The sequence below is a fragment of the Prinia subflava genome, chromosome 3 (assembly GCF_021018805.1).
Source record: "Prinia subflava isolate CZ2003 ecotype Zambia chromosome 3, Cam_Psub_1.2, whole genome shotgun sequence".
Classification (NCBI taxonomy): Eukaryota; Metazoa; Chordata; class Aves; order Passeriformes; family Cisticolidae; genus Prinia; species Prinia subflava.
Genome location: NC_086249.1, coordinates 5,187,209 through 5,212,103, shown reverse-complemented (window position 1 = coordinate 5,212,103; position 24,895 = coordinate 5,187,209). Strand labels below are relative to the sequence as shown.

General features: G+C 41.4%; 1 protein-coding gene across 5 annotated transcripts; it reads right to left on the bottom strand.

The window, feature by feature from the left end:
- Positions 1–8,848: 8,848 nt before the first annotated feature.
- On the bottom strand, positions 8,849–24,332 carry LOC134548795 (OX-2 membrane glycoprotein-like). 5 transcript variants are annotated; one of them, XM_063393848.1, is made up of 6 exons: positions 23,873–24,332; positions 22,409–22,490; positions 21,308–21,634; positions 20,418–20,648; positions 18,532–18,648; positions 8,849–11,376 (listed from the first exon to the last, which is right to left on the bottom strand). In XM_063393848.1, the coding sequence occupies exons 1-5, from the start codon at positions 23,927–23,929 to the stop codon at positions 18,536–18,538; spliced, it is 810 nt and encodes a 269-aa protein (XP_063249918.1). In that variant the 5' UTR covers positions 23,930–24,332; the 3' UTR covers positions 8,849–11,376; positions 18,532–18,535. The 5 variants fall into 5 exon arrangements, with proteins under 5 accessions (XP_063249918.1, XP_063249916.1, XP_063249919.1 ...); XM_063393846.1 differs by having other exon boundaries at positions 20,418–20,684; positions 23,873–24,323; XM_063393849.1 differs by lacking the exon at positions 23,873–24,332 and adding an exon at positions 23,569–23,843 and having other exon boundaries at positions 20,418–20,684.
- Between the last annotated feature and the right edge of the window lie 563 nt (positions 24,333–24,895).

Here is a 24,895-nt window from a genome sequence, read left to right as displayed (position 1 = left end):
GAGTATTACTCTAAAGCCTACTAGGAAAGATTAAAATCTCTGATATGTAGCAAAATCAGACATTTTCCTTCTGGAGGACAAGATATCCTGGACATCCTGGGCTCAATGCACCCAGAGAGCACTGCTGGAAGCAAGGACTTGCCTACAAGGACACAACAAGGTGGGAACAGGATACACAGGCCCTTTATCTCTCTGTGACCTCAGTTTCCCCTTTCGAGAATGTGAAGACTCCTAACTTAAATTCTAACTAAACCCTCCTATTTTTTTTTAATTTTGTCGTGGTTGGGGGGGAGGTGAATTTTTCCAGGGCGATGTGGGCAGGCCAATCAGTGATCAGGTTTTGTGCTGGGACTTGGATTGGCCACTCGGAGGTTTGGACACGCCTCTGTGGACACAAGGGGTTAAAAGCAGGACTCCAGGGGGTTTGGCCTCTTTTGGGTTCCAGTTTCAGCAGGGAAACATCTCCTCTCCCCTGCCCAGCTTTAGGCTGGGTGGGAGAGGGGGCCACGTGGCCGGGCTGAAGAGAACCATGCTGCAGACTAAAGTAAGCTGGGCCCCGGGGGGAGAAGAGACAAGCTTTGAGTTGAGCTAGCCCCATCCAGGCTGGAGGGGTGGAAAACTGTGGAGGTGCCTTCCTTCCTCCCCCCTCTTCCGGAGAAAGTGCCCAGCTGGGTGGGAGTTGCCGAGCCTGGGAGTGCCTGAGCCTGCACCCTGCCAGGAGCCAGAAACTGTTAACTCTTTCTGAGGCAGAAAGAAACTTTTTTCCCAGACATTGATTCTCATGGCTAGTGGTTTCAGAAGAGAGAGAGAAACAACCTGGGTCCGAGATGATAAAGCACGATTGGAAAGAACCCAATGGGCAGGGAATTGAAGAAGAGTGGCTTCTGAGCTGGACTTTTCTTGCATAAGGTTAGCCATAGACTGAACTCAAGTCTCTTTTGAACATAAACTGCATTTTGGGGAGGATGTAGCCTTGCTCAACTTGCTGCAGTGAAGTGAACAGAGAAGAGAAGGGAAAAGGTGTGGTGGCGCCCTCTGCCCGCAGAGAAAAAAAAGCCCTCAGCCCCAGGGGAAAGCTGGGGAGAGCTCGGCATGAAAACATCCTTACAAGTGCCCTGTATGCAGTTTTGGCCTATGGACAGTGGTGAGAGCACTGGACATAGGAAAAAGAAAGTGTCCCCTGGCAGACATCTCTGGGCGGTACCACGGGTGACATAGAAACACACAAAGAGTGGACCTGCGTTTCCTGAGGAGCAGTCTGTGGTGCAGGAGAGACTCCTCTCTCCCTTGCTAAATTAAAGATTGAGGTTTTTTTGAGTGGTGATTGTTTGATTTAAAACCCAAGGTTTTGGTGCCATGAAGGGTAACGTGTAAGGGGTAGAAATTGGGGGGGAAGAGAAGAAATGTTCGGAGAAGTTTTTATTTCTGTCTCTGTGTGTGTTTAGAGTTTTCTATCTCTGTTCTTATGTAATGTAATAAAGTTTTGTTTTTCTGTTTTTAAGGTTTAAGCCTGCTCTGCTCTGTTCCTGATTACATCCCACAGTAGTTGTTAGGGAAAAAACATATATTCATAGATACATTAACATCTGGGCAGTGCTAACCCATGACAAATTTACAATTCACTATGTTTATCAGTGGAAGATCCTGTCTAGGGAAAAGGGCTACTTGAGTGGCTGGAGTCATCTCTGGATTTTGTCACAGAAGTCAGAAAGCAGCATAGTAAAATACCACTTGCATGTATGTATGTATGTATGTATGTTCATCTTCAAACAGAGGGCAAAATATGACTACATATGCCCCAAGAAGGAATCTGGAGTATTCTTTAAGTTTTCCTGCAAGAACAAACCCCAAAGATCTGTATTTCCACATATTTCTATTTGATTCTATTATCTAGAACTAAAGTCATACAAACAGAAATTGTCCTGTAGACATGAGAATTTGTGTGGGTCTGGTTTGGGATGTTTTAGCACAGAAGCCATTAGCAAAATGACCTAGAAACAGATGAGTTCACACAGGCAGCAAAAATCAGAAGTCCTGTGTCAGGTTTCTATAGGCGCAGACTTTCTTAAGGGGCTTTCCTTCTGTACTTCCAATTGCAGCTGATCTCTGACTTGCATTCCCTTCAAAATGTCCTCCATGACAGAAAAAAGTGGCCTCCTTCAATTCCTCTTCACAAAAGTAAAGTTTCCCCTGTAATCCTCTGTAATGCCCGTAATTGTCTGCTGCTGGCTGTAGTTCCTCTCCTGCTCTGTAGCCCGGTGTTGATGGCATCCCATACCACACAGGACAGGCTCAGAATCTCTTCTCTAACCAGGGAACTTGGGTCCACCATCATGTGTCTGTTAGTGCTCTGAAGACAAGGACACAGAGTCGTGGAGGCTGCTCTTGGCTCTTCCTTTAAGACAATTCCTCTTCAAGTCAGGTAAGAGGCAATTCCATTTCCACATAGTTACTGGTTTGAGAACACCACTGGGAAAGGAGATTAATATTTTTACGAATTCATAATTTTATTTTATATTTTAATGAACCTCATTAATATTTATGAATCTTTCATGTATTTATAGAGTCATATTTTGCTCCATATTTTTATGAATCTCCTTTCCCAGTGGCATTGTCAAACCTCTACCTAAAGTCTCAGTGGCATTCTGAAACCTCTGCCTAGTGTCTCAGGTTTATTGCACATCCTATTAATTGCTCTCTATTTTCCCTCTACTGTAGTCTCTTATCTTCAACCAGAGCAGCAATCTAGAGACTGAAGATGTAGAATTTTTAAATTATTTAGGCTTGTTCACAAGCTATCTATCCCTTAACGTAAAACTGTTCATAGCAATTCATAAAGGTAAAATAAACCATTAAGAAACACTTTAACTGAAAGACTTATTAAACCTTGAAATACTTCTCATGTAAAATATTTATTTATTCCACAGAAGTTACCTTCCAGCATTTCAGTGGGAAAGGCAAAACCCCACAATTGTTTATACTTGCCCTATTTTTGGAAGCAAAAGTTCTGGCAGTGAAGATGATGAAGTAATACTTTCTTTTCTTGAGTCAACATTATTTACACTGTAATTACAAATGTTGAATAAACTCTTAATTTCAAAAATAGAACGCACCATATATGTGTATGCCAGCAGATAAAAATGATTTGTAAACAGCTAAATCATACCAAATCTAGACTAAAACAGCGTTTTGGGACCGGATTGTAAAAAACAGACACACTTCTCCAAACATCTGTTCAGGGAAATTTACTCTGAGAAACAGCTCCAGACCAATTGCTTTCTCAAAAGGATATAAGTGTTTTTAATTCTAAAACTGTCCCAAATATTTCAGCAGGAGAGGCTAACAGATCTGTACCAATACAAACAATTAGAAATACACAATTCTAACTATATGAAAGCTGTGCTGCCCAAGCCCACTCCATAATGGGGTGGATTGTACACACACTATCCAAAAGGCACCCTGTACACAGTGCAAGCAAACAAAGCAAGGATATTAAACTGCGTCTTCTTGTGCTACTCTGAGAGTGAAGTTAAACCACAGAGCAGAAGATTTACAGCTGATGTTAAATAATTTGCCATGTTGTCCACACAATACAAATTAGGCGGCTAGAAAATAAGTTCATGCCTGTTTTTTAGCACTTAACCCCTCAAATTTTCAGACTTTAAAAAGGTCATAATGAACAGAAGAAACAATTGTGCAGTTTCCAGGAATATCTTCCTTCTTATATTAAAATACAAACCTTTCAACAGAAAAGTTTGAGAAGGGAAGACCTTGCAGCAGAAACCTCATTTTGAACATAAGGGGAAACATCCTGCAGATTGTTTCCAGGAAACCAGAAATCTCTTCCAGTTGATTCAGTTAGCTGCTTACACAAACCATTTGCGATTTCCACATCTGATCTTTCTCAGTGGCTCTGTCTTCCCTGGTTTTAGCATAACAAATTTTCAGGGTGCCCATACAGCTTTCTAAGGTTAATTTTACTCCTAGGTTCTTTCTATTGGCTAGATTAACATGGAAAGCTGTGTCATGGAAAGGGAGAGGGAAAATATCTGGTTTGCCAGCAGAGATACAGTTCCTACTCCTGCTGGGAAGGAGATTATTCCCATAGATGGAAGTGCTGCTTACATGACACAGAATAGAGGTATAATAAGCTCTTTATATGGACTGTTAGGCACAACATTTATACCACAGCAGAGAGTTTTATCTTTCCCAAATTCAATATCAGATTAACATTTCTCACAGAAATTTGGTCTGCAGAGCACAAACAGAAATGTGTCTGAAGACTCAGAGTCCTGATCTCACATGATCCTGAACAGTCCCAAAAAGCACTTCACAGGAAATCCAGCTGGGAGACTGTGGGAAAAACCTCAGCCTTGACAGTTAGACAAAGCCATGCTGAGTAACTTCTATAGCCTGATGCTGTATGTCCATCACAGGGCTTCACAGCACCTCTGCTCCCTTACTAATTTGTAGGGGACAGGACCACACTGGAGGGATTTCCCCTCAATGCTTCTCATTCTTGGTAGGCCACCAAATGACTCCTATGTAAATGTCAGGAACTCCTGTCTTTACTCCTCGTTGACACTGGGATTTCTGCTCTTCCAGGGAAAACTTAACTTTTGCCTAGGAAGCAGCCAACTTACTCACGGAACTAAATTTCTCCAATTCCAATTTTTCTATTGCTCATGTGGCCAGTCTGCCCCTGCACAAACACTGCATTCTGACAGGCAGCCAAACCAAAACATGGCTGGGCATTGCAGGCAGAGTAACAAATCCTCTTTCTAGTGAAGCAAATGGGAAAAGGATCTCAGCTCATGATTACTACTGCAAGTTGCAATAAGATTTAGCTCCTCGGGTGCCCAATTCAGTTTAGAAGGTAGGACTCAGCTTCAAATCAGGAAGAGATGGAAGTGCTGAGGGCAGTGGGAGAGTGGAACGGTTCACTATAGAAGAACCCTGGCCAACAGCCCTCTTACCCTGTTGATGATAACATTGTTACAAACTCCCTGAAAATTCTAAAATTAAAATATCAATCCCAGGAAACACTATATACCTAAGTGCAACAATTATTCCTGAATAATTCATCTGAGATCTTACCATCAATTCAGGTCAAACAGAACACATTTACGTTTGTTTAACTCAACTCCAGTCCTGTTCTTCCACATAGACAACAGCATAAGTAGCTACTTGACTCCAGGCACATTATCTGGAGGCAGCGCAGGACACACAAGCTCTCTCTCTCATCTCACCAGTGCAACCACTCTGTGCTGGGACAGTCAGAACTCTCAGGGAAACAAGCCAGCTTTCCCTCACCCTAAGTCTTCTTATCTCTCACTCCCAAGAGGAAGTATTCTCTTGTGTTTCCATCAAAGCCTAATGAGTTCTCCCAGTGCTGCTCTCATCATCACAGAGTTCTCCCAGGTTAATCAGTCCAGAAAGGAAACAAGACTTACTACGTGAATTTCAAAGTTATCACAGAATCACAGAATATCCTGAGTTGAGGGAAGGTCCCCCACAAGGATCATCAAATCCAGCTCTCAAATGAGTGGCCCATATGAGTATCGAGCCCTCAACCTTGGCTTTATTAGCACCATGTTCTAACCAACTGAGCTGCCTTATCCCAGGTTGTGACACGATAAATGAGGCCAGGGAATGCCAATATTTATCATCCCTATATAGGATCAGTTAGCTGAAATAACCAGCTGCTTAATAGAAATCAAACTTAACTCATGCAACAGCGGTGAGAGTATGCTTTCCTTTTACTCATGGTGAGACAACTCCATGTTACTCAGGCCCCCAGTTGCACATTTTCTTTTTCTGTGCATTTTGATACAACAATCGTGCAGCCCAGCAAGGGAGGTGAACACACATCAGTGGGCTCCCCATGATCTCCAGCCAGTGTGTGCCCAGGATTTGGGCTCTGTGGAGCTCCTGCAGACAGACAGGAGCAGGGACATTTTTCCTAGTTCTGTCTATTGGTATCCATGTTGTCTCTCCTTGAGGAGCTGCCTCCTGGTTTGGAAACAAGGACAAGCTACCACAGGAGCTATTTTTACTTTGTGGTTACTGTGATCCAGGAAGATGAAGACACCCTCCAGTGATGGAGTGACTCTTGTGAACACTCGAGAATCAGAGAGGGAAAGGGAGAAGTCAGATGGAGAGTGTGTCCACATAAGCAAGAAAATAGCATGCTTCCAAGTGCCAAGTCCTTTGCAAAGAACAATAGTGATCAGGAAGAAACTTGTCCAGGACAAAGAGGAATAATAAATCAGGGAAATCTGAACAGAAAGGGCAAAATCAGGAAGAAAAAAGTTGAAATCAGGATCACTTTAGGAGTGGATAAAATAAAATATGAATAATTCTCTCACTGTGTGTTTCCTTATCAAATTACATTAACAAACTCTTGTCAGAACAGGCAATCTGTCTGATCCATACTTCATCAGCAAGGAGCAACCTGCTTAACCTCTGTTTAAAGTGAGAAGTGGGAAACTTTCTTTTGTCAGCCACTACACTCAGCTACATTGTTTCCAGAAGTAATTTATTAGACTGCAATTAGTGAGGAAATGTGTCTCTTCCTTTTCCTCAAAGGAAACCTGGATAAATAAGGCTGGGGTACAATGCTATTCTTTATTTCCCAGTTCTGTCTGTCCAGGTGGTCACACTTCTTTCTTGCAGGCAGAGTGACTCAAAGCAGCAAATTCACTTATTACCATCTCCCAAGATGCTCCCTGAATATGGTCTTCAAAACCACTTAAAGTGCTTTCAACTTGAAGCTGAAAGACTTTTAAGACTTTCTAGGTGAAAAAATACTGGTCATCAACATGCAAGTTCTTGTTCAGTGCTGATTCTGCCATTAACTTCAATCCATCTTAAGGAAAAAAATCCAGACAAACGCCCACCAAACATCCTCTTAGCTTCTAGCTTAGCTTCCTTCCTGACACCTTGTTATGGAGCAGCCTTTGAGAGCTGCTGCCACTATGTTTTCAAAGCAAACAGCATTTTAGTTAGCAGAGCAGCAGCTGGGAGACAGAAGTGAAGCAAGCAGGCACATGGCATGACATGGTATGGAAAAGTCACCCAAAAGCATCCCAAGTCTACTTCTCAGACTTGGAAACTGGAAACAATGGGCAGAGGCAAAATTCATGGGTTTTCATGAATAAGGAAAGAATAAAGGAAAAAACACAAGCATGCATTCACTGCTTCAGAGGCAGCTGGAGCAGATGCCTGACCTGGGGCTGAGTGGTCAGTGCAGCAAGGCAATGGGAAAGCACTCAAAACACCCAAAGCAAAAAGGAGAAGTCATTCTCACTGTGCGATCAGAAGTGATTTTGTTGTTTATTTTTTTTTTTTCTAAATTCTATCTTTTACAGGAACCCAGCCGTGCATATTGGCGGTTTGAAGACCTCTACACCGTGGTCATGTGTAGAACTTATCTCTCACTTTACTTCCTGTCCCTTATGTCAGCACAATTCAAGACTCAGAGTAATGACATCCTTGAGCATGTCAGGGACAAACACACAAAGACAGGAGACAGCTGTAGGAATTAAACAATGCACTGTAACTTGAAAACTAAAGCAAACCTTTTGACTGGTTCTGAGGACCAGGCTGCCAGCCAAAAAAAAGCAACCTTTTATAGATTTTTCCAGCAGTCTTGAGGTTTCCCTGAGGAAACATGCTGTTCTGCACATGTTTACATTTGTGAAGTTAAGGGTGGCCAATCTACTCTTTCTAAGGCCACTTAACTGCTACCATACTTCAGCCCCAGCCTAAACCACCTCAGCCTGCACTGTTTTGTTCCTGCCCTGCTCTGTCAGCACAACACACCTTGCTACTGGTGGCTTAAGCAGCACTTGAGCCAGCTGTGCCAGGAGCTCCTGGGCCAGGCAAGCAGCCTTTCTGCCCTTGTGCATGGTAAACATTGCTCCTCTTCCTGGGAAAACCACAGCTTGCCCTGCACTGTGCTTGGGGCAGCAGCACTGCTGGCTCGCTGCTTTCTCTGATCTGAGAGCGTCAGGTTCTTAGAGTCATAGAAGAGTTTGGATTGGAAGGGAGCTTTGAAGGTCATCCAGTCCAGCCCCCTGCAAGGAGCAGGGACATCTTCTACTAGACCAGGTTGCTCAGACCCCCATCCAGCCTGACCTTGAATATTTCCAGGGATAGGGCATCCACCATCTCTCCTGGCAACCTGCTCCTGTGTTTTACCACTCTCATTGTAAAAAAAGTCTTCCTTATACATAATCTGAATTTGCCCTCTTTTATTTTAAAATGGTTAATCCTTGTTCTATAGCAATGAGTTCCCAGGAGAAGAAACTAAAATCTCGCATTGCTCAGGGTGAGTGAGATATTGCAGCAACAAGACTTGCACTTTTGGCCAGCATCCAGGAGGAAACTCTTCAGAAGCCATCACCAGCAACCATTTGTATCCTTGAGAAAATAAAACGTTTATGCTGCAATCTCTGGAAAACCTCTGGAAATCACTGCCTGTTGTATTTTACCAACAAATATAGCTCAGATAAGCAATAAACTGCTGACTTTCAGATCTAGGACACAATCCCATGACACTCAGCTCCTCAAGGAATACCGTAGCATTGACACATCCTTTTAATTATATTCAAGTTTCTCATTATAATATCTTTTAAGAAGAAAAGTGTAAGTTGATGTCATGAGAAACAAAAATTATTGTGGTTTCACAATCTCAAAAGGCCACATGTATTAAAGAGTACACTGGGTCACTATTGCTTTTCCCAAAGGAATTATTTATACACTTAGAGCTCATGAGTAATACTTCTCTCACTGATTTATAAAAGCTCACAAGCACTGTGCTATAAATGAAAGAAACGATGTGGCCTTATGTTCAAATTTGCTTTATTTGTCTTCTTTTCATCTAGGGAAATACAGAAAACAAGACAGACAATGTATCAGTAAAGCATGTAACTTTAGATAAAAAATAATTAAGCAACAAACATGACAGACAATGATTGTAAAAATATAGAATACACTGTTTTGAACGACTAAAGTTATTTTCAAATCTGAACTAAACTGTAGTTTCTGTGGTCAAAAATACTTCCGTAAACTTATCTCAAAAGTTTTGTTCAAAATCTTCTTTTAAAAAGAAAAAATACCCCAAAACACATTAAAAGCCCCATGAACTCCCATTTTCTGTTCAGAAAGGAAGCAAAGTATAAATCAAAACTACTAAAAAGCCCAACTTGCAATGACGCATTTTTGGTATCTCAAACAAATAGGAAGAAAAAAAAAGTTGGTGTTTTGGTTAGATCAGATTTTTTTTTTTTAATTAGAAAAAGTGAAATGTACAAATAAATAATTCATATTGCACCTACAAATGTAGAACAAACATCGCCCCTCACATCTGCAATAACGTAAGCATAAACACACAAAACTTTTCACCAGACTCTGGAAAGGCCACTGCTCTAGAACCAGCAAAATACTTATTCTGAATGCTGAGTCCTAAGTTTTAAATCTCCACTGCTGGTTTTTCAGCTTAACAGTTTGTACCCTTAGTAAACATGTGACATAAAAGGCACAGTCCAAAGTGCTACACACTCTGGTAAGATGGAGTATTTCATATGCACAAACAAATGCTCATCAAAGCCAAAAGAAAAGAGAATACTGTTAGTGATCATCATACGATGGCAGACATAAGGAGGACTGAGAAACACCCTGAACAGTAGCACTCATCCCATCTATCTGTCCTTTCAGTAAAGTGGCCACTGGGCAGGTACACCCAGAGGCAGTCTTGCTTTTAGCAATCTCTGCCCTGTGGGGCAGGTGCAGAGCCCTTTGAGGGTGCTCAGAGGCTGTCATGGTTTAACCCCAGCCAGCAACTAGACACCACACAGCTGCTTGCACAGTCCCCCAGGAGGGAATGGGAGAGTTGGAAAGGTAGCCTCATACCAACTTCTATCAAGAAAATTGACTCTGTCCCAACTGAAACAAGCACAGAAGCAGAAGGCACCTGGAGCCTTCAACCCGTCACGAAGATGAGGAGCTGCAGGGCAATGCCCAGGAGTGCACAGTCCTCCTGGGCAGCCTGCTGCTGCCCAGAAAGAGGGAGTCAAGCACCAGGAACTTTAAGCCTGGAAACGGCCACATCAGCCTTGGGCTGGCAGTGATGAGCAACTTGGGATGGCAGGGGAGGAGCCAGCCCAACCTGGGACAGAAGCAGAATTAGGTCCCAGCTCCTAAGAATAGTGCAGTGTCTTTATCTGCTACCAAGTGCATGACAAATCAGTAAGCTCAGCCTCTGTAAGACTGGCAAGCTGATATCATTGCAGCCACAGTAGTGACACAGAATTGTGAGCTCAGAGTGTGACATCCCACCAAACGAGGCCCAGCCATGGAACAATGACTTTTGACCAGCTAAGCGATTTATCTGTGTTTTAAAAGACACAATAAAAATGGATGAAGACAGGGAAGACTACTCTGAACGGTACATAAGATGAGCACAAAAACTATTGACAAAATCCATGCCTCTTGGCAGATCAACAAGGAGTAGGATAGGGTATTAATAGAAAGGAAAAATTGAGAAGACAGTGCTTCCACTACTGGCCTTTGTTACCATCTCCTCCTCACTTACATATTTAACCCCACAACACACATCCCTAAAAAACCCAGAAAACACAGAAGAAAACACTTCAGGATTAGCAAGAATTCAAATAAAGTAAATTACTTTTATACGATACAAATTACTTACAATTCTTCTTTTCAAACTGTGGCTTCATTTAGTCACCTGCTGGGAGACCTATTGCTCTTCCCCAATAATTTTGACAAATTCTGTGTGGCTTGAGTCCTGTGATTTTGAGTCAAGCAGGTCTTTCAGACAGAGAAAAAGGAGTTGGAACAGTTGGATAAAAGAAGAAAAACCAGATGACTGGAAGAGGGCAATGAACTCTGAGTTGCTGCAAGTGAAACTGCAGACAGATATTGGCAAAACTTAAATCCCTCTCTACTGCAAAAGCAATTAGGCACTGGAAGAGAATCCCCAGAGAGTCTGCAGAGCTTCTATCCGTGGATATTTTCAAAACTCAGCTGGAAGAAGACGAGCACATTTTGCCCAGCAGCAGTACCAAGAATGGCATGGGTAAAGAAGGTTTTGCCTGACAAAAATCTTCTCTGCAGAGCAGCAGACTAAGTGGTCCCTCCAGTCCTTCATTTTAAGATTAAGGGCCTAGACCAGATAACAAACATTTTGTTAATCATTTCAGTGATCAACTCAGCTTCCAGATAGGGCAGTGTATATGAGGTCTTCTCCTTTTTTTGCTGCTTCTTTCCAGTCAGTCAAGTCACTAGGTCTAATGTTGACTTGAGCTTGCTGGCATCTAATGATCTGGTAGAAGGATGAAAATCCTCAGGACCCTAGAAAACACAAAAACAACCCCAGGAAAGGATGAGTCATGGCCATAGTTTTGTGTCTCAGGTTTTGCTTAGCAGTGCAGTTGCTGTTGGAACAGGAGGAAGAGAAATACGCAGTGGGGAAAGTGGGGAGCAACAGTCACAAACCCATCCTTTGGTGAACAACTTCCCTGCTTTTTTAGTTCTGGAAATCACACACATTGCAGAATTCAGAATATAACATAATGAATATAAAAAATCCTGAAAGGATTTGCAAACTCTGAAAAGTAAACCAACTTTCCTCATTGGTAATACACCAATAATTAATAAATACACATATATTGAGTATATAATTAATTTGATATTTCAGAATATCTTTCATATGTTTGAGATTCAGTTTTCAACTCTATCTTTACATGGCTTTGAAGACAATAATAAAACATATGGCATCTTTACTTTTCATGTAGAGGAGTATGAAAGAGGTTCCTTATCTAATAACCCTGCTTTCAGATAAAGTATTTAGTAAAGTATTTTGAAATTGAGTATATAAGTAATTCTTACAAAGGAAGTGAATGAGAAATTGAAACAGTGAGGCAGCTATTCACATATTACAGGAATGCTATTTGTTCTCCCTTTCAGCTGCCAGCCATTTGATTTTCTTGTTATATACAAAGCCCTATTGTTGGAATGAAAAAGATAAGGAAGGAATAGAAAATTATTTCATAATTAAGTATGTGCAAAAATAAGATTCACAGGATAGAAATCTAGCTAGTCACATACTAAAATCCTTCTTGTTCATAAAGAAAGGGCTTTGTGTTTTAGCAGCACAGACTTCAATGCCTTCCCTTTAGATGCACACAAGCTCCAAGATGTTTCCTACACCACTACTTTCATCCTATCAGTAGCAGAACAGGATTTATTTCATCCTTCCAGACAAAAACCCCAGCCATGGCCTAGGAGACCAGAAATTACCCGTGTGACCTTCCCCTCCTTCCTTCTGTGTGACTTCCTTTTCCTGGCACTTCTAAATGGAAAGCAGGATAAGGAGAGTGCTTTTCCCAGAAAAGCATGCCACGGAAAACAAACAAAATACCAACCATCCCTGTCCTTCACAATTAAAACAGGTAGCACTAAAGCATGGAAAGCTTGCAAAGTGTGCCCATCCTCCCTCTATTTATGATACAGACAGAGAGTACTGCCAGGCACATTTCTGTGAACAGAAAATTAAGTGGAATTACTGGGAAACAGGAGTTATCTGGAAACAGTGTGATTAAATACAGAAAACATCTTCACTTAAGTTGCAAAATATTTGTGTCTACAGGAAACCTGGTGGGCAGCCTGACAGCAGAATTGCCCCTTCACTGACATTTTTGTCATGAGGGTTGTTGTTTGATTTTTTAATTCCTCGCCTCAGTAGCTGTGTTTAGGTCTGTTTGTCTGTACTGTTTTTACACTCTGGCATTTTGGGGTTTTGGGATTTTTGTTTGGTTGGTTGGCTTGGGTTTGAGGGGTTTTTTTGGTTTAGTATTAAGGGTGAAGGAATGAAGCTGTTGTATATTCACTGCATATTTTTTGCTGTTTTGCAGGAACTCAAAATAGGACAAATATGATCTCCTACCCCCATTAAAGCCACACTTGAGAGGAAACCAATGCTTCTCTAAAATGAGCCTTGCCAGCTGGGACGTGACTGTTAGAAACCCATTCCTCTATGAGCAGAGGAAGTGTGTTATATCTATCTGCCTCACTTAAGAGGGAGTTATGTCCCGAGTTTATCATCTGAAAGTCTGGTATTTAGTGTCCTTTTCTGGAAATATTATTTTGAAAATTCTCCTAAAACCAAGCTGCTATTATATCATTCTCAACTACCGAGTCTCTTGCTAACAAGAAAACCTGATGTCAAAGCAAATCCACTGAAGAAACATGCCAAGTTGTAAGATAAGAATTCTAATTTTTAAGCTAGAGCTTAGAAACAGAGCCTTCCCCAAACTGAATACAGACTAAAGAATACTGCTATGACTCTTCCAGAATTAATTACTACATTTACTATAAACAAAGCAATGGCGAGAGTAACCAAGTACGTATTCTTATAGCTTCCCAAAAACTGGAATTCCTGCATAGTACTTATTTCCCAGCCTTCCAGGACATATTTGGCCACCTCATACCTACATATTATACCTGATCAGCCAAGCTGCTATTTTACACTTACCAGACCTGATTCTATGCTATTTGTAGCAACTATAAAATTCAAAAGGTAATAACCAGGGAATCTTAAATTCCTATTGAGGGTATTAAGTGATCTCCAGTTTGTACAAAGAGGTATTTTGAACTTGTTTTGGAGTACTTTTGTAATATATTAAGCACGTTGAGGTTCAGCATTTCTTTGGAGTACAGACAGCTGGTTGTGTTTAAACACAAACAGAATCGTAGAATCATTAAGGTTGGAAAACACCTTCAAGACCATCACATCCAACCTTTGACTGAACACCACCTTGTCAAGAAAAGCATAGACCTAAGAGGCAAAGGCAATGCTGCTTACACCCGAGTTCCATAAAATCTCCACTTGGAGAACCTGAACGTTTTGATTTCCAAACAGGAAAAACATATTTCCATGCTGGTGCTTTCTGCAGATGGAGTTTTTGGTCTGGCCTAGTCCCTTATTCTATGACTCTTCAAGTTTTCTTCTTCCAGGTTAACCTATTCTGTTCAGCTTTCTTATTTATTCAGTATCATATCTACTAATTTAGAAACCCCACTTTTCCCCTCTTGTTATAGTTTTTTTATACACAAGTATACTATTTGAATATTTCTGGAGCTTTCCACATTGCAGAACCTGCATAAGCTACTCAAGAGAGATCAATATACCAATTCTTAAAAACAAAACCCCCTCATTCTGGCCTTTATATGCATTTGTGAAGTAGTCCTTCCTCACAGGTTACCACAAGCCTCCAGAAAAAACATACGCATGGAATTTTATCCCCCTGCAGACTGATACATCCTGAGAATTAACTATAAAGCTTTTTAATTGGCCAGGCTGAAATACGAGTATCCTGCAAGCCATGAAATAAGAAAGTGATGCTATGGAAAGCATTCAAGTGAAGACACATAAATGATAGTTAAGTCTCAGGAATTTACTCAGGCTAATAACCTTTATTTGGCTTCTACCCAGGCACTTGGGCTTCTTAACTGGACTGCTTTATCTCAGTGTGGTCTACAGTTAAGCTCTATTAGTTGAGTAAGGAATGAAAGGATTTAACTTTTTATCAGATGAGCAACACCAAGAAACTTCAGCCATGAGGGAATTTATGCCTGGTGATTCTTTGCAGCCTGCTCATTACACTTACATTGAGTGATAGGCACAGCTGGGTTTGCCTGCCTGCTTGGTAGAGGGTAAGATGGGAGCTTTCCAAAGCTTGTGTGTCAGCACTTGCTGCAAAGGCTGCTCAGTTTGATTCCAAACAAGTTACTTATCCACAAATGTTGTGAAGACACTTCACTTGGGACATTTTCAGTAATGTATGCTCTGTAACTGGTACACAAGGCAAATGCCAGAGGGATGGGACATCAGCTTTCAGCCACAGATACCTGATTCCCAACTACCATGAAGAGGAAGGGAGCAACAAAAATAAAAGCAAAGCAAAACCTAACCATACTGCCAGACGCAAAAGCACACTTTGAAGAAACTTTGTCAGAGAAGGCTCCCCAGTCACCCAGATGAAAAGCTACTGTTTTACTTTAAAAACTGAGCATCTTGACAGGCCTGGAAAGGCTGTGCTTGCTATCTAATGCAAAATGAAAAGAAGTACTGAAGCCCCAGACAGATCCTGGTATTCTCGAGCCAGTGCTATTAGCTATTCTAATATTGCTATTCTATTGTTAGCTCTCCTTTGTGCTGTTACAAACAGCACATCCCAAAGTATGTGCGTAGGCCTGCTCCTCATTCCACCCAGTCTGAGGACAATAGAGGACAAAAAAACAGAAAAGGGCTTTCTGCAAGATACTACTGTCTTTTGGGTGAACCAACTACAGTCAGTGCTTTAGAAGGCATAAAAATATTTTACAGATGATCAAGGAAAAACAAGTCATCACAAAACCAGTCTAGGATCCAAAGAGAAGAAGTTTAGATTTCCTCATCACAACACTTGTGGAACGGTAACACACTGCAAATAAAGTGTTAAAAATTACTGTAGCTCCACAAATATTCTTAGTGTTCTAAGGATGTCCAGGATAGTGACACATCCATGGAATCATGTACAAGATGAACTGTAAGTAACCCTTAACCACCAGCAGAAAAGAGCATCCTGGGAGACAAAAGAACCCCAAAAAACCAAAAACAAAACAAAAAATCAGATGGTGACAAAGTGATCAAACTGCACCACCACTGAAGTTTTACAGCAAACTAATTAATGATGCCTTCAGGGAAACAGATGTAAATTAAGAAGACAGACTACACATTTCACTAAGATGGTTGCTGCAGGAAGGAATATGATCAGCTGGTCAAAACTACTCTGGATAAAGCAATGCTGCTTTTACTCAAAACCGATCCAGGTCAGTGCATTACATTTTTGAAACTCAAGACCAAAGGGCAACTGAAAAGATACAGACTACGGCTGATAAGAACTAGACTAACATTAAAACAACAGAGACTTACAACCTCATTGCAGAAGTCACATCCTAGCATCAGAGTTAATCAAAACCCATGAAAAATGGGAAGGAACACAAACGGATGACATTAAAATCCTGCTTTACTTGATAAACATTAATCCAACAAACATCCACTACTAAACACTGCTCATCTAATTTATGCCCTCTGCCCTGGTGAACAGGAATTTATGTTAAGTCTTGACCTTGTGACACGCTGGCCAGGAATACATGTGGGGCCAGGAATTTTGACATCTTCACAGGCAGCAGAACATGACACTCCACTCCTCTTGGAGACACAGAAGGACTTCAAGCTTTGAGCCTTTAGCTAAGGAAAAAGAGGCACGGTGCTTTCAGTTGAAACTAATGCTTTTCTGTGTCTTACACTTTCCTTACAAGGCAGGGGAGGGGGATCTGTTCAGTTTTGTGGGAATACACAGGACAGAGAGTAAAACAGATTTAATTAGCATAGCTGGTTTGATAACCAAGATGCCATGGCAGGAACAAACAGAGCTCTGAAGATTACAGATGATGGGATTAAACCTGCTTACGGGAAGAGAAGGGATTTAATCAAACTTCTGCAAGAAAAAGGTGTTGTAAAATGTATGAGTTGTCTGTATGATCTTTAACCTGATTATTGTAGTGGAAAGTTATTAACCTTCCTGAAATGGTATGTAAGCTTTTGGAAAATCTGAGTAAAATTGAATTCTGATCACCGAATCAGTCTTCCCATCTCTCTATCAATCGTCAATACAGTTTCCCAAATAAAGCGTAGGCTCTGTTGCTGTGCATCACAGCAGTGTCTGTGCAGCAGTAAATCATGTCTCACATGACCAATGTCATGGCACAAGGATACACAAAATGGCTTGGGGGTTCCAAGCCCAATACCTAGCGTGTGGTGCAGGGTGTAAGAAACCTGCTGTTGCTGCCCACTGGGGATAGCCCTGTTACAAACTATTGCTGGACCCACATCAGGGCATTGCCTGGGGAACTGCTAAAATACACGGGCCTGAATCATGCTAGGACACGTTAATATCCTCAGCGTGCTCTAAATATGAACAGCCTGGTCTTGTCAAGCAGCCTTTCACTGAGTGACACTGGTCCAGCTTCGGGCCCCAGTGCAGACACAGCATCCCAGCGTGGTTCTCATCTGCCATACAATGAAGGGGCTTCAAAACACTGCAAGGCAGCACCTGTGGTTTTTGGCACTCTCTTTTCCTGGTCAATCTGAGATCTGCTCACAGGGGTGATCCCAAAGCTCTATCAGATCACCTCTATCTCAAGGTCTGTCCTTCAAGGTATGCTTAGTACAAGCTCATTTGTCTTTGGAATGGTTGTTCTAGAATAAAGATACATCTTGTGAGCATTTAATCTTTTTCTTCTGATCCCTTAAAAAGCAGTATTTCAGAATGAACTCCTTGCACTTTAACTTTCAGTTTGGTCTGAAAATTCAACAAGAAATTTCATCTTCTGAATTGTTTATAGGATCAATGGAAGTCTCACAGACATTTTACAATGAAGACATTATATCTGGGGTGTAAGAACAGTTAATTTCTCTTCCTTCTCAATGAAGACTTGTGTCTCTGGCAGTAGCAGATTCATTAGGTCAAACGCTCTTAACAGCAGATGCTGTAGGTCTAAGTTCACAATAGACAGGTGTGATACCCCTCAAAACATTTCTTTACTTTATATCATATTATTGCCCTGAAACAGGTACCTACATAGCCAAGAACTGAGTTAATATGTGCTGGTGTTTCTACATATATTAGTGGAATTTAAAGCCAGACATGGAATTTGGATTTAGTTAAACAACAGTGAAACTACCAACGACCATCAAAGTTCTGTGATTTGTGACGCTTGTGGTGTTTTCCCTCCCAGCCTTTTTCTGTTCATTATCGTACTACAAATTAAGACTAGAGAATTGAATTGATCCATAACCAGGTTATTACACACTCAGAAACACTCCACTGACTGCAACTTCTCCTTAATTAATCATTAGGAAGCACACTTATGTGCCAAATTTGAGCACACTTCTTCATTGTATTACCCTGTTTGTTTTTAAAAATGCAATGATCGTGCTGTGACCAGCAGAAAATGCTTCCTCTGACAGAACATCACCCTGCATGAGTGGGTTTACTTCAATGTTTACTTCATCTGCCAAAAATTATCTGAGTATACTACACTTTGTGGGCTTCCAGGAAAATGTGGAAGATAAGTGAATTGCTTCTGCTGAGACTTTTGCTACTTCAAAGCAAACCAAGAGCTGCATGTTCTGCTCTGCTTGGATCCTTCCCTCATAGTTTTCAGCCTTGGATTGTCTCTTGGCAGTGGGAAAACGGCTCTCAAACTTACATGCAAATGAGGCAACCTCTAAAGCCCCTAAATATATTACTATTATTATTTATTATTACTATTAAGTTGTCCAGTATGACACTTTCATACCCAACAAATGGTATCACAACAGTCTCATCCTTCTCTGCAGATGATCAGACCTTACTATGGGCTCCAGGAAAACCCCGTTTCCACACGTTAGTGACTCACCAGTTCAACTCCTCCTGCATAGGATCTTCCTCCAGAACAGCAAAATCAGAATCAGAACTATGATGACTACTAGAAGCACTGCAATAATCACCAGCCAAAGCAATGATGATTCCTCTTCTGTGAAAACAAAACAACAAAACACCACAACAAATTAATCTAGTTTATTGAGAAAAAAAAGCAAAATGAGCCAAGAGGATGTCTGATTAATGACAGGGTTCCTTTGATATGGTTAAAGGTATTGCTAAGATAAATGAAAGCAGCAATTGCTCAAAAGAGAGAATAAACCTATGTATCTTCAAAAATAAACTACTTGCCCACAGAAAATGTGAAGAAATGACGTGATCATAAGAACACTGCCATTCTCATACCTGATACACACAAGCAGAACTTCATACAAGTCTTAACACCTTTAAAAGAGTTTTTTTGTTCACTCAGAATTTTATTATTTTTACTTTTAAACACTTAACACTGTTGAAAAGGCAACACGGATTTTAAGAACAGAAGACAGGCTATATTTTGCTGCCTGCAAATAGCTCTACCCAACAGCTGAATGTAAATGTTCCTCCCTGATTAGACATTAGTTACTTCATTTGACTCCTGTTAATCAAAATGTTATACAAAGGCTCATTTCACTGACATTAGCTGGAAAATTGAGAGACTTGAAACTTATTTAACTCAAGCCCAAACTATTATGTCTTTTAACAAAGATATGTTGAACTGTTCATTTGAACTTCTTGTCCTAAAATATAAGATTGTTAAAACAACAGCTATTAGCTGATTTTTTTATCCACTTGGCAAGAAATAACAGTCTTAGTTTTCTGCTCTCTTAGATATACTTTTTCTCTTTAAATGTCCAAAACAAAAGAATATTAGAGACAGGACAAAAAGATTAATATGCTGTTTCAGAACTGTGATGTAATTCAGAATTAAGAACTAAATTGCTTTTGAATGCTTACAGAGCAGATATTAAAAAATCAGATCCTGCTCTTTACTACTATTCCTTTAACAATCACTTCTTGAGCCTGTAATTTCAGAATTAACCTACAGCTACAAGCTGCTTTTCCTGTCTTGCTAATTTACAAGTGGTCTTCAATTTAAGGCTCTGGATATAGAGACATGTGAATTTTAAATCACCCAAGTCAGTGCTCCTGTATGAACTAAGAATGGCAGCTCAGCTTTTAATGTTTCCATTCCTTATCTGCAGAAGCAGAGGGAAAATCTTTCCAGCAGAACAGAATGCTGGAAGAAGAAATAAATTAACACTACAGGAGACTCATATGTTGCATTAATGTATCTAAGATTTCTATATAAACCAAATGTAAGAATCTTCAACTGACCTCTTCCCTGTATGCCTGAGAGTACTGTTCCTCCCTAACCATTAGTGCAGTGGACATTTGCCTTAGCAAAAAATCAGAGAAACTGAATCATGATATACTGGTTAAATACAACAAAACATGCAATAGGTTGAACTGATACATTTGATTCAGGGACAGCTTGTTATGAATTTCAAAATTTCTGAGTTCATCAAGCAACCCATAGAGTTTCTACTCATAGATATCAGCTGACATATTTATATTTATTTTTAGGCTGTTAAAAAAATTATGAAGGCCTACATGGGCATCTAAGTTCAACTTGCTGCAAAATGCATGGTGCCTCTACACCCCATACCTCTCTAGCTGATTGAAAAAAGCTAATGGCTTTTTTTTCCCTCTGGGATAGGACTCAAATATATTATTACTTCAAAGACAACCATGAATGCAAACAGGATTTCCCAACATATACATGGTCTCATTCCCTCCTCTTCCTAGAAGATTCCTATCCAAATATGCTACTGCAAAACATGTTGGCTAAGAGAACACTAACAAGTTGCTTGTACTGTCACCTACCTCCTTTGATTTCCACAGGCAATTCAAATGTTTCATTTGTGTTGCTTACTCTGCAGGTCAAATCCCGTGCACTGATGCTCTGAATGTTGTAGATTTCCAGTTTACTTGTGATGGACACAATGCCATTTTTGTGCTTGACTGTCTTCTGTGTAGGAGTAGAATTGAACAGGTTGTTCCAGGTGATGGTGGGCTCTGGGAAGCCATCAGCACTACAGATGACTATCAAATGACCTTCAGAAATGTTGTGATGGACAGATGCATTAAGACCTTGCAACACACAAATGAGACAAGGCATCACCACATCATAAACATTAGCAGCACTGTAACCATTAGGAATCACAATGCCAAGGAATGCAAGAAGAGTTCCTTGGGTCAGGTCCCCTCCATGACTCAATATTCCTTCCCCCATACTGAAGTTATGCACCCCAAAGATTTCACTCAATCTGAAATCCAAGTATTAAAATGAAATTAATTAAAATTTACTGTTAAGTAAAATCCTTTCTTGGTCCTATCTGCTAATTCCCTATCAATGGCAGGTTTTGGCAGAGCAGCTCACAGCACTGGGGTTGTACCCTGCACCAATAGGAAACTGCAATGGGCAATGTTGGCTGTCCCGAGCTCCAGCTGGGACTGATCAAGGACTTACAAAGATTCCACTCCTTGCTTTTGAGCTGCTACTTCAAGGAGTAACAAACAAGAGCCAAAACAACCACAATAGGCTTAAATATGACCCACAGAATTTTGCTCACAGCAGTAGTGCTCTGTTTCTACATCATGTTCCTCCAAGGGCTGCTGCTATCACTGCAGTTCTTGAATCTGCTCAAGGAAATACTGCGGGTGAGAGAACACCTCGTATTTCATTTGAGACGTATCCCTGCACAGAACCTCACCAAAAACACTCAGGCAGTTATTTCCTGACAAGGAGCCGAAAGGGTAAGCATTGAAGAGACACTTGTAACATCCTGAATCATCCATTCTAGTGTCCCAAAAAGTTATGCTTGTCTTGTTGAGTTCCAAACTTGTGAAATTAATTTTGTCTTCATAGGGCCTGTGAATCTTTAATCCGTTTGTTTTACTGTATGTAGCTATATTGGCATATGAGTCTTCTGAGTTCTTTTGCCACGTCACTTGCAGAACATCCATGGGTTTTGTCAGGGCACAGCTCAGAGTCACACTGTCACCCATCCTCACTTTTGTGTGTCCAGCCTGTGGAACCACTGCAATGACAGTAAACAGTTAAGGAAAAGGGCAGATATCACACATATTCAGAAGCCTAACACTGATTCCAAGGCCTGGATTACCCACAGACACAACTCCTTCAGTTACATACTGTTTCTGTGCCTTTTCCCTACAAAAAAAAAAGTCCATCTCCTGCATACTCCTAGAAATCAATGAAGTTATGTTGATTTACATTGGCTGAGGCTTTATCTTTCTTCTAAGCTACTTAAAAGACAAAAAGACCTACCTATTTCTGTACCCATATCTGCAGACTTCCCTCTCAGGTTTTACTAACTTAATGACTTTATATACTCAGCAAATACTCAATTTTTGTTTCCTAAGAGCTAGAGGAAGACTGTGCAAGAAAACTACACACAAAGCCATTATCAGAGAAGTAAACAGCAAAATGCCTTTAAAGGGCTTTCTGCACTGTAGTTTCAGAGTTCACAGTGCATTTGAGATGGGAGGAAGGAAGTTCTTTAGGGATACCCCACTCTTGGAAGCTGTCAACTCAGGTTAACAATGGTGTCCAGTGTCACTGTAGATTTGGTATGCTTCTTGTCCCTCCCATCTCTAAATGCTGCTCTGAGAGGTTTTGTGTCACAACTACCACCAGTTCCACCATGTCTCTGTCTCAGCTATGTAAGTATGTAAGTCAAACAGAATTAGCAATCTGTATTTCACCTATTTTTGCCTATTACTCTGTTGAAGCGTCAGAAATCCAAAACTAGTTCCCCAAATAATTTCAAGCAGATTCAGGAAATTGAACTTACCATTTGCCTTTGCAAGCCCAGGATATGCCAAACACAAAACCAGAACTCGTAAAGTCATTTTGGAAGAGAAAATCTGCCTCACCTAAAGAAAGACAAGGAGAGATGACAGGTCATCTTCTGGTGATATTGTACATTCAGGGTGCAAAAATTAACTGGAGATTTCTCACGTGAAAAAGAATGTAGTTCTGGGGTCAGACCGCAAGACTTGACAAAATCTTATTGCCCTGTTTCCTACAACTGAATTGTTGACCTGCCCAGAACTGAAGTTGGTGTTATATTCAAGTGGAAACACTATTTTGCAAAAAATACCTCTGTAACACACTACCCACTGCTGAGTTTTTCCCAATGCCTGCAAAACTAGCTGGCACATCTTGGGACCATCTTCTCTCAAGAATGTAAGCAAAGCCCAACCTTTAAAAGATTTTCATAACATGCAAAAAATTAAAAGAGACAATCAGCTGAAAAGCATTTTCTATTTCATACAGGTCAAAAAAAGAAGGCTGGCAAATAAACAAATAAGAGGAAAAAAGTATTTAAAAACAAATTGGCAGCAAACTTGCATGCACACTGCATACATACACCCATGACCAGCAGCCTGCCTTTAAATTTTAAATACGCTATGCTAAAACAATTTCTGATATAACTCTCCAGTTACCAAGAACAGAGACCAAGTTGTTATGAGTAGAATCAGGAAACAAGGACCCATCAGCAATGAGCCAAATGAAAAAAAGTCTGTGTAGTTAGATATTTGAGCACGGCTATAAGAAATTCAGATAGATATTTCTACAAGCAAGCAGAAATCAAGGGCCAGCACAGCAAGCAGAAACTATTGAGTCAGAGGATCGTTTATAAAGCAGTGGAAGATGTACCACACCTGCAGGCAAGCAGAGTTTTCAATAACAATTCTTTGCCTCACTGCTTTAGTACCCGCTAAAGCTCTTAATGCACCACTGCAGACGGCCGGGGTAGCTACAAGAACTCACAAAATGAGGAACGAGCTGTACCGTGTAGCTATTAACAACCCCAATCACGGGTGCTGCAGAGGGTGGGGAAACAAAAGCCGAAACGAACAGAAGAAAAAAAAAAAACGGGGACGAAAAGGCGTTAAAGACTGGGGCAAGTAAAGCGCAATTCCTTCACTGCGCCTTCGCGAACTGCACCTCGGAGCGCTCCTGAGCCACGGACTACGCCGTCCCTGGACAAACCGCTCCGCCGCCACTTTCTGGGAACCTCCTTTAACTTCAAAGAAACTTTCGCCCTACTGGCGCCACACAGGGTTCCCAAGGCAGCTGCCGACTGAGCCCGACACCTGGAGGACCCTCCCGGCGGGGGCAGACGGAGCACAGAGACGCGAGTGGCGGGCGATGGCTCCCGCCTTCCTCCCCCGGCCGGGTCCCGCTCCGGGCCACGCTCCCGGGCTGACCCAGCACCCACCGCCCACTCCGCCCGAAACCCTCCTCAGACCTGGGAATGCGGCCGGGGAAGGCGGCGGGAGGGATGGCTGCCCGCGGCCAAGTTCATGGAAGCAGCGAGAAAAATGGAATGAGAGCTCGGAGAGGCGGAGGCTGACCCGCCCCGTCCAGCCGCGTCGCAGTCCTTGTCCCAAAGAGGGAGCTGGGGAGCTGTCCCGATAGAGCAGCGAGCGCCTCACCCATCCAGCGCTAACCCTTCCCTCAAGGGTATTCATAACAGCCCAATAACAAATTATTTTGGGCTCTATCTCTTATATAATTGGGAGTGGTCCTTTGCTTCCGCTTGGGTGGGGAGGAAAGAGGCAGCAGGAGTGATACTGGACAATCTCTCTGCCACTTTCGTGTTGTTTGATTAGGATCTTCCAGTGATAAAATAACTTATCAGGCCTTGTTGCAGTCTTGACAGAAACAACCCATTTCCCAGTCCGATTAACCAGAAACAGTGTTCCTAATGATCAATAAAGGACATTTAGTGCTACTCTTTCTTCAAATGCTTTCATACACATGCATGTGTTCATACATTGTTCATACCAGCTACAATATTTATCTTGCCAGACTCTAGAAGGTCTCCTGTTTTAAGCCATCATTGTTCACAGGAAAAAGTAAACACCACGATTTCAGCCCCCTGCCAAAACTAATTGACAAAAATGCCTACATAAACCCAGAAACTCTTTCTTATTTAAGACGCGGATGTGTAGGAATATTTGGAGCAATGCTACTAAACTGTCTTAAGAAAGAAGGTGATGTTTGCAGATTTCCCTACTCATCCCAAGCTCACCATGTGTTAATCTTACCTGTCCTGCTGCTCTCAGTCCCTCAGTGCACAAAGGAGTGCCTTTTGACCTGTAGAAATAGAAAACTTCTGCTGCCTCCAATAGATCTGGCCTAACTTGTAGCTGGGGTCTGGAGGTCAGGGCACTGTCTCATCCAGATGGGTAGAGTTGCACTTGGAGACACCTTTCCCACCACTGTGATTGATTTAGTGCAGCCTTTCCCCCCACTCAACTAACTATCC

Coding starts and splice junctions, on each gene's coding strand:
- LOC134548795 (XM_063393847.1), bottom strand. CDS start 23,929: ATGAACTTGGCCGCGGGCAGCCATCCCTCCCGCCGCCTTCCCCGGCCG. Junction 21,635..22,408: donor TGGGCTTGCAAAGGCAAATG/GTAAGTTCAATT, acceptor CTGTCATTGCAG/TGGTTCCACAGGCTGGACAC. Junction 20,685..21,307: donor TAACTGCCTGAGTGTTTTTG/GTGAGGTTCTGT, acceptor GTGTGTTGCAAG/GTCTTAATGCATCTGTCCAT.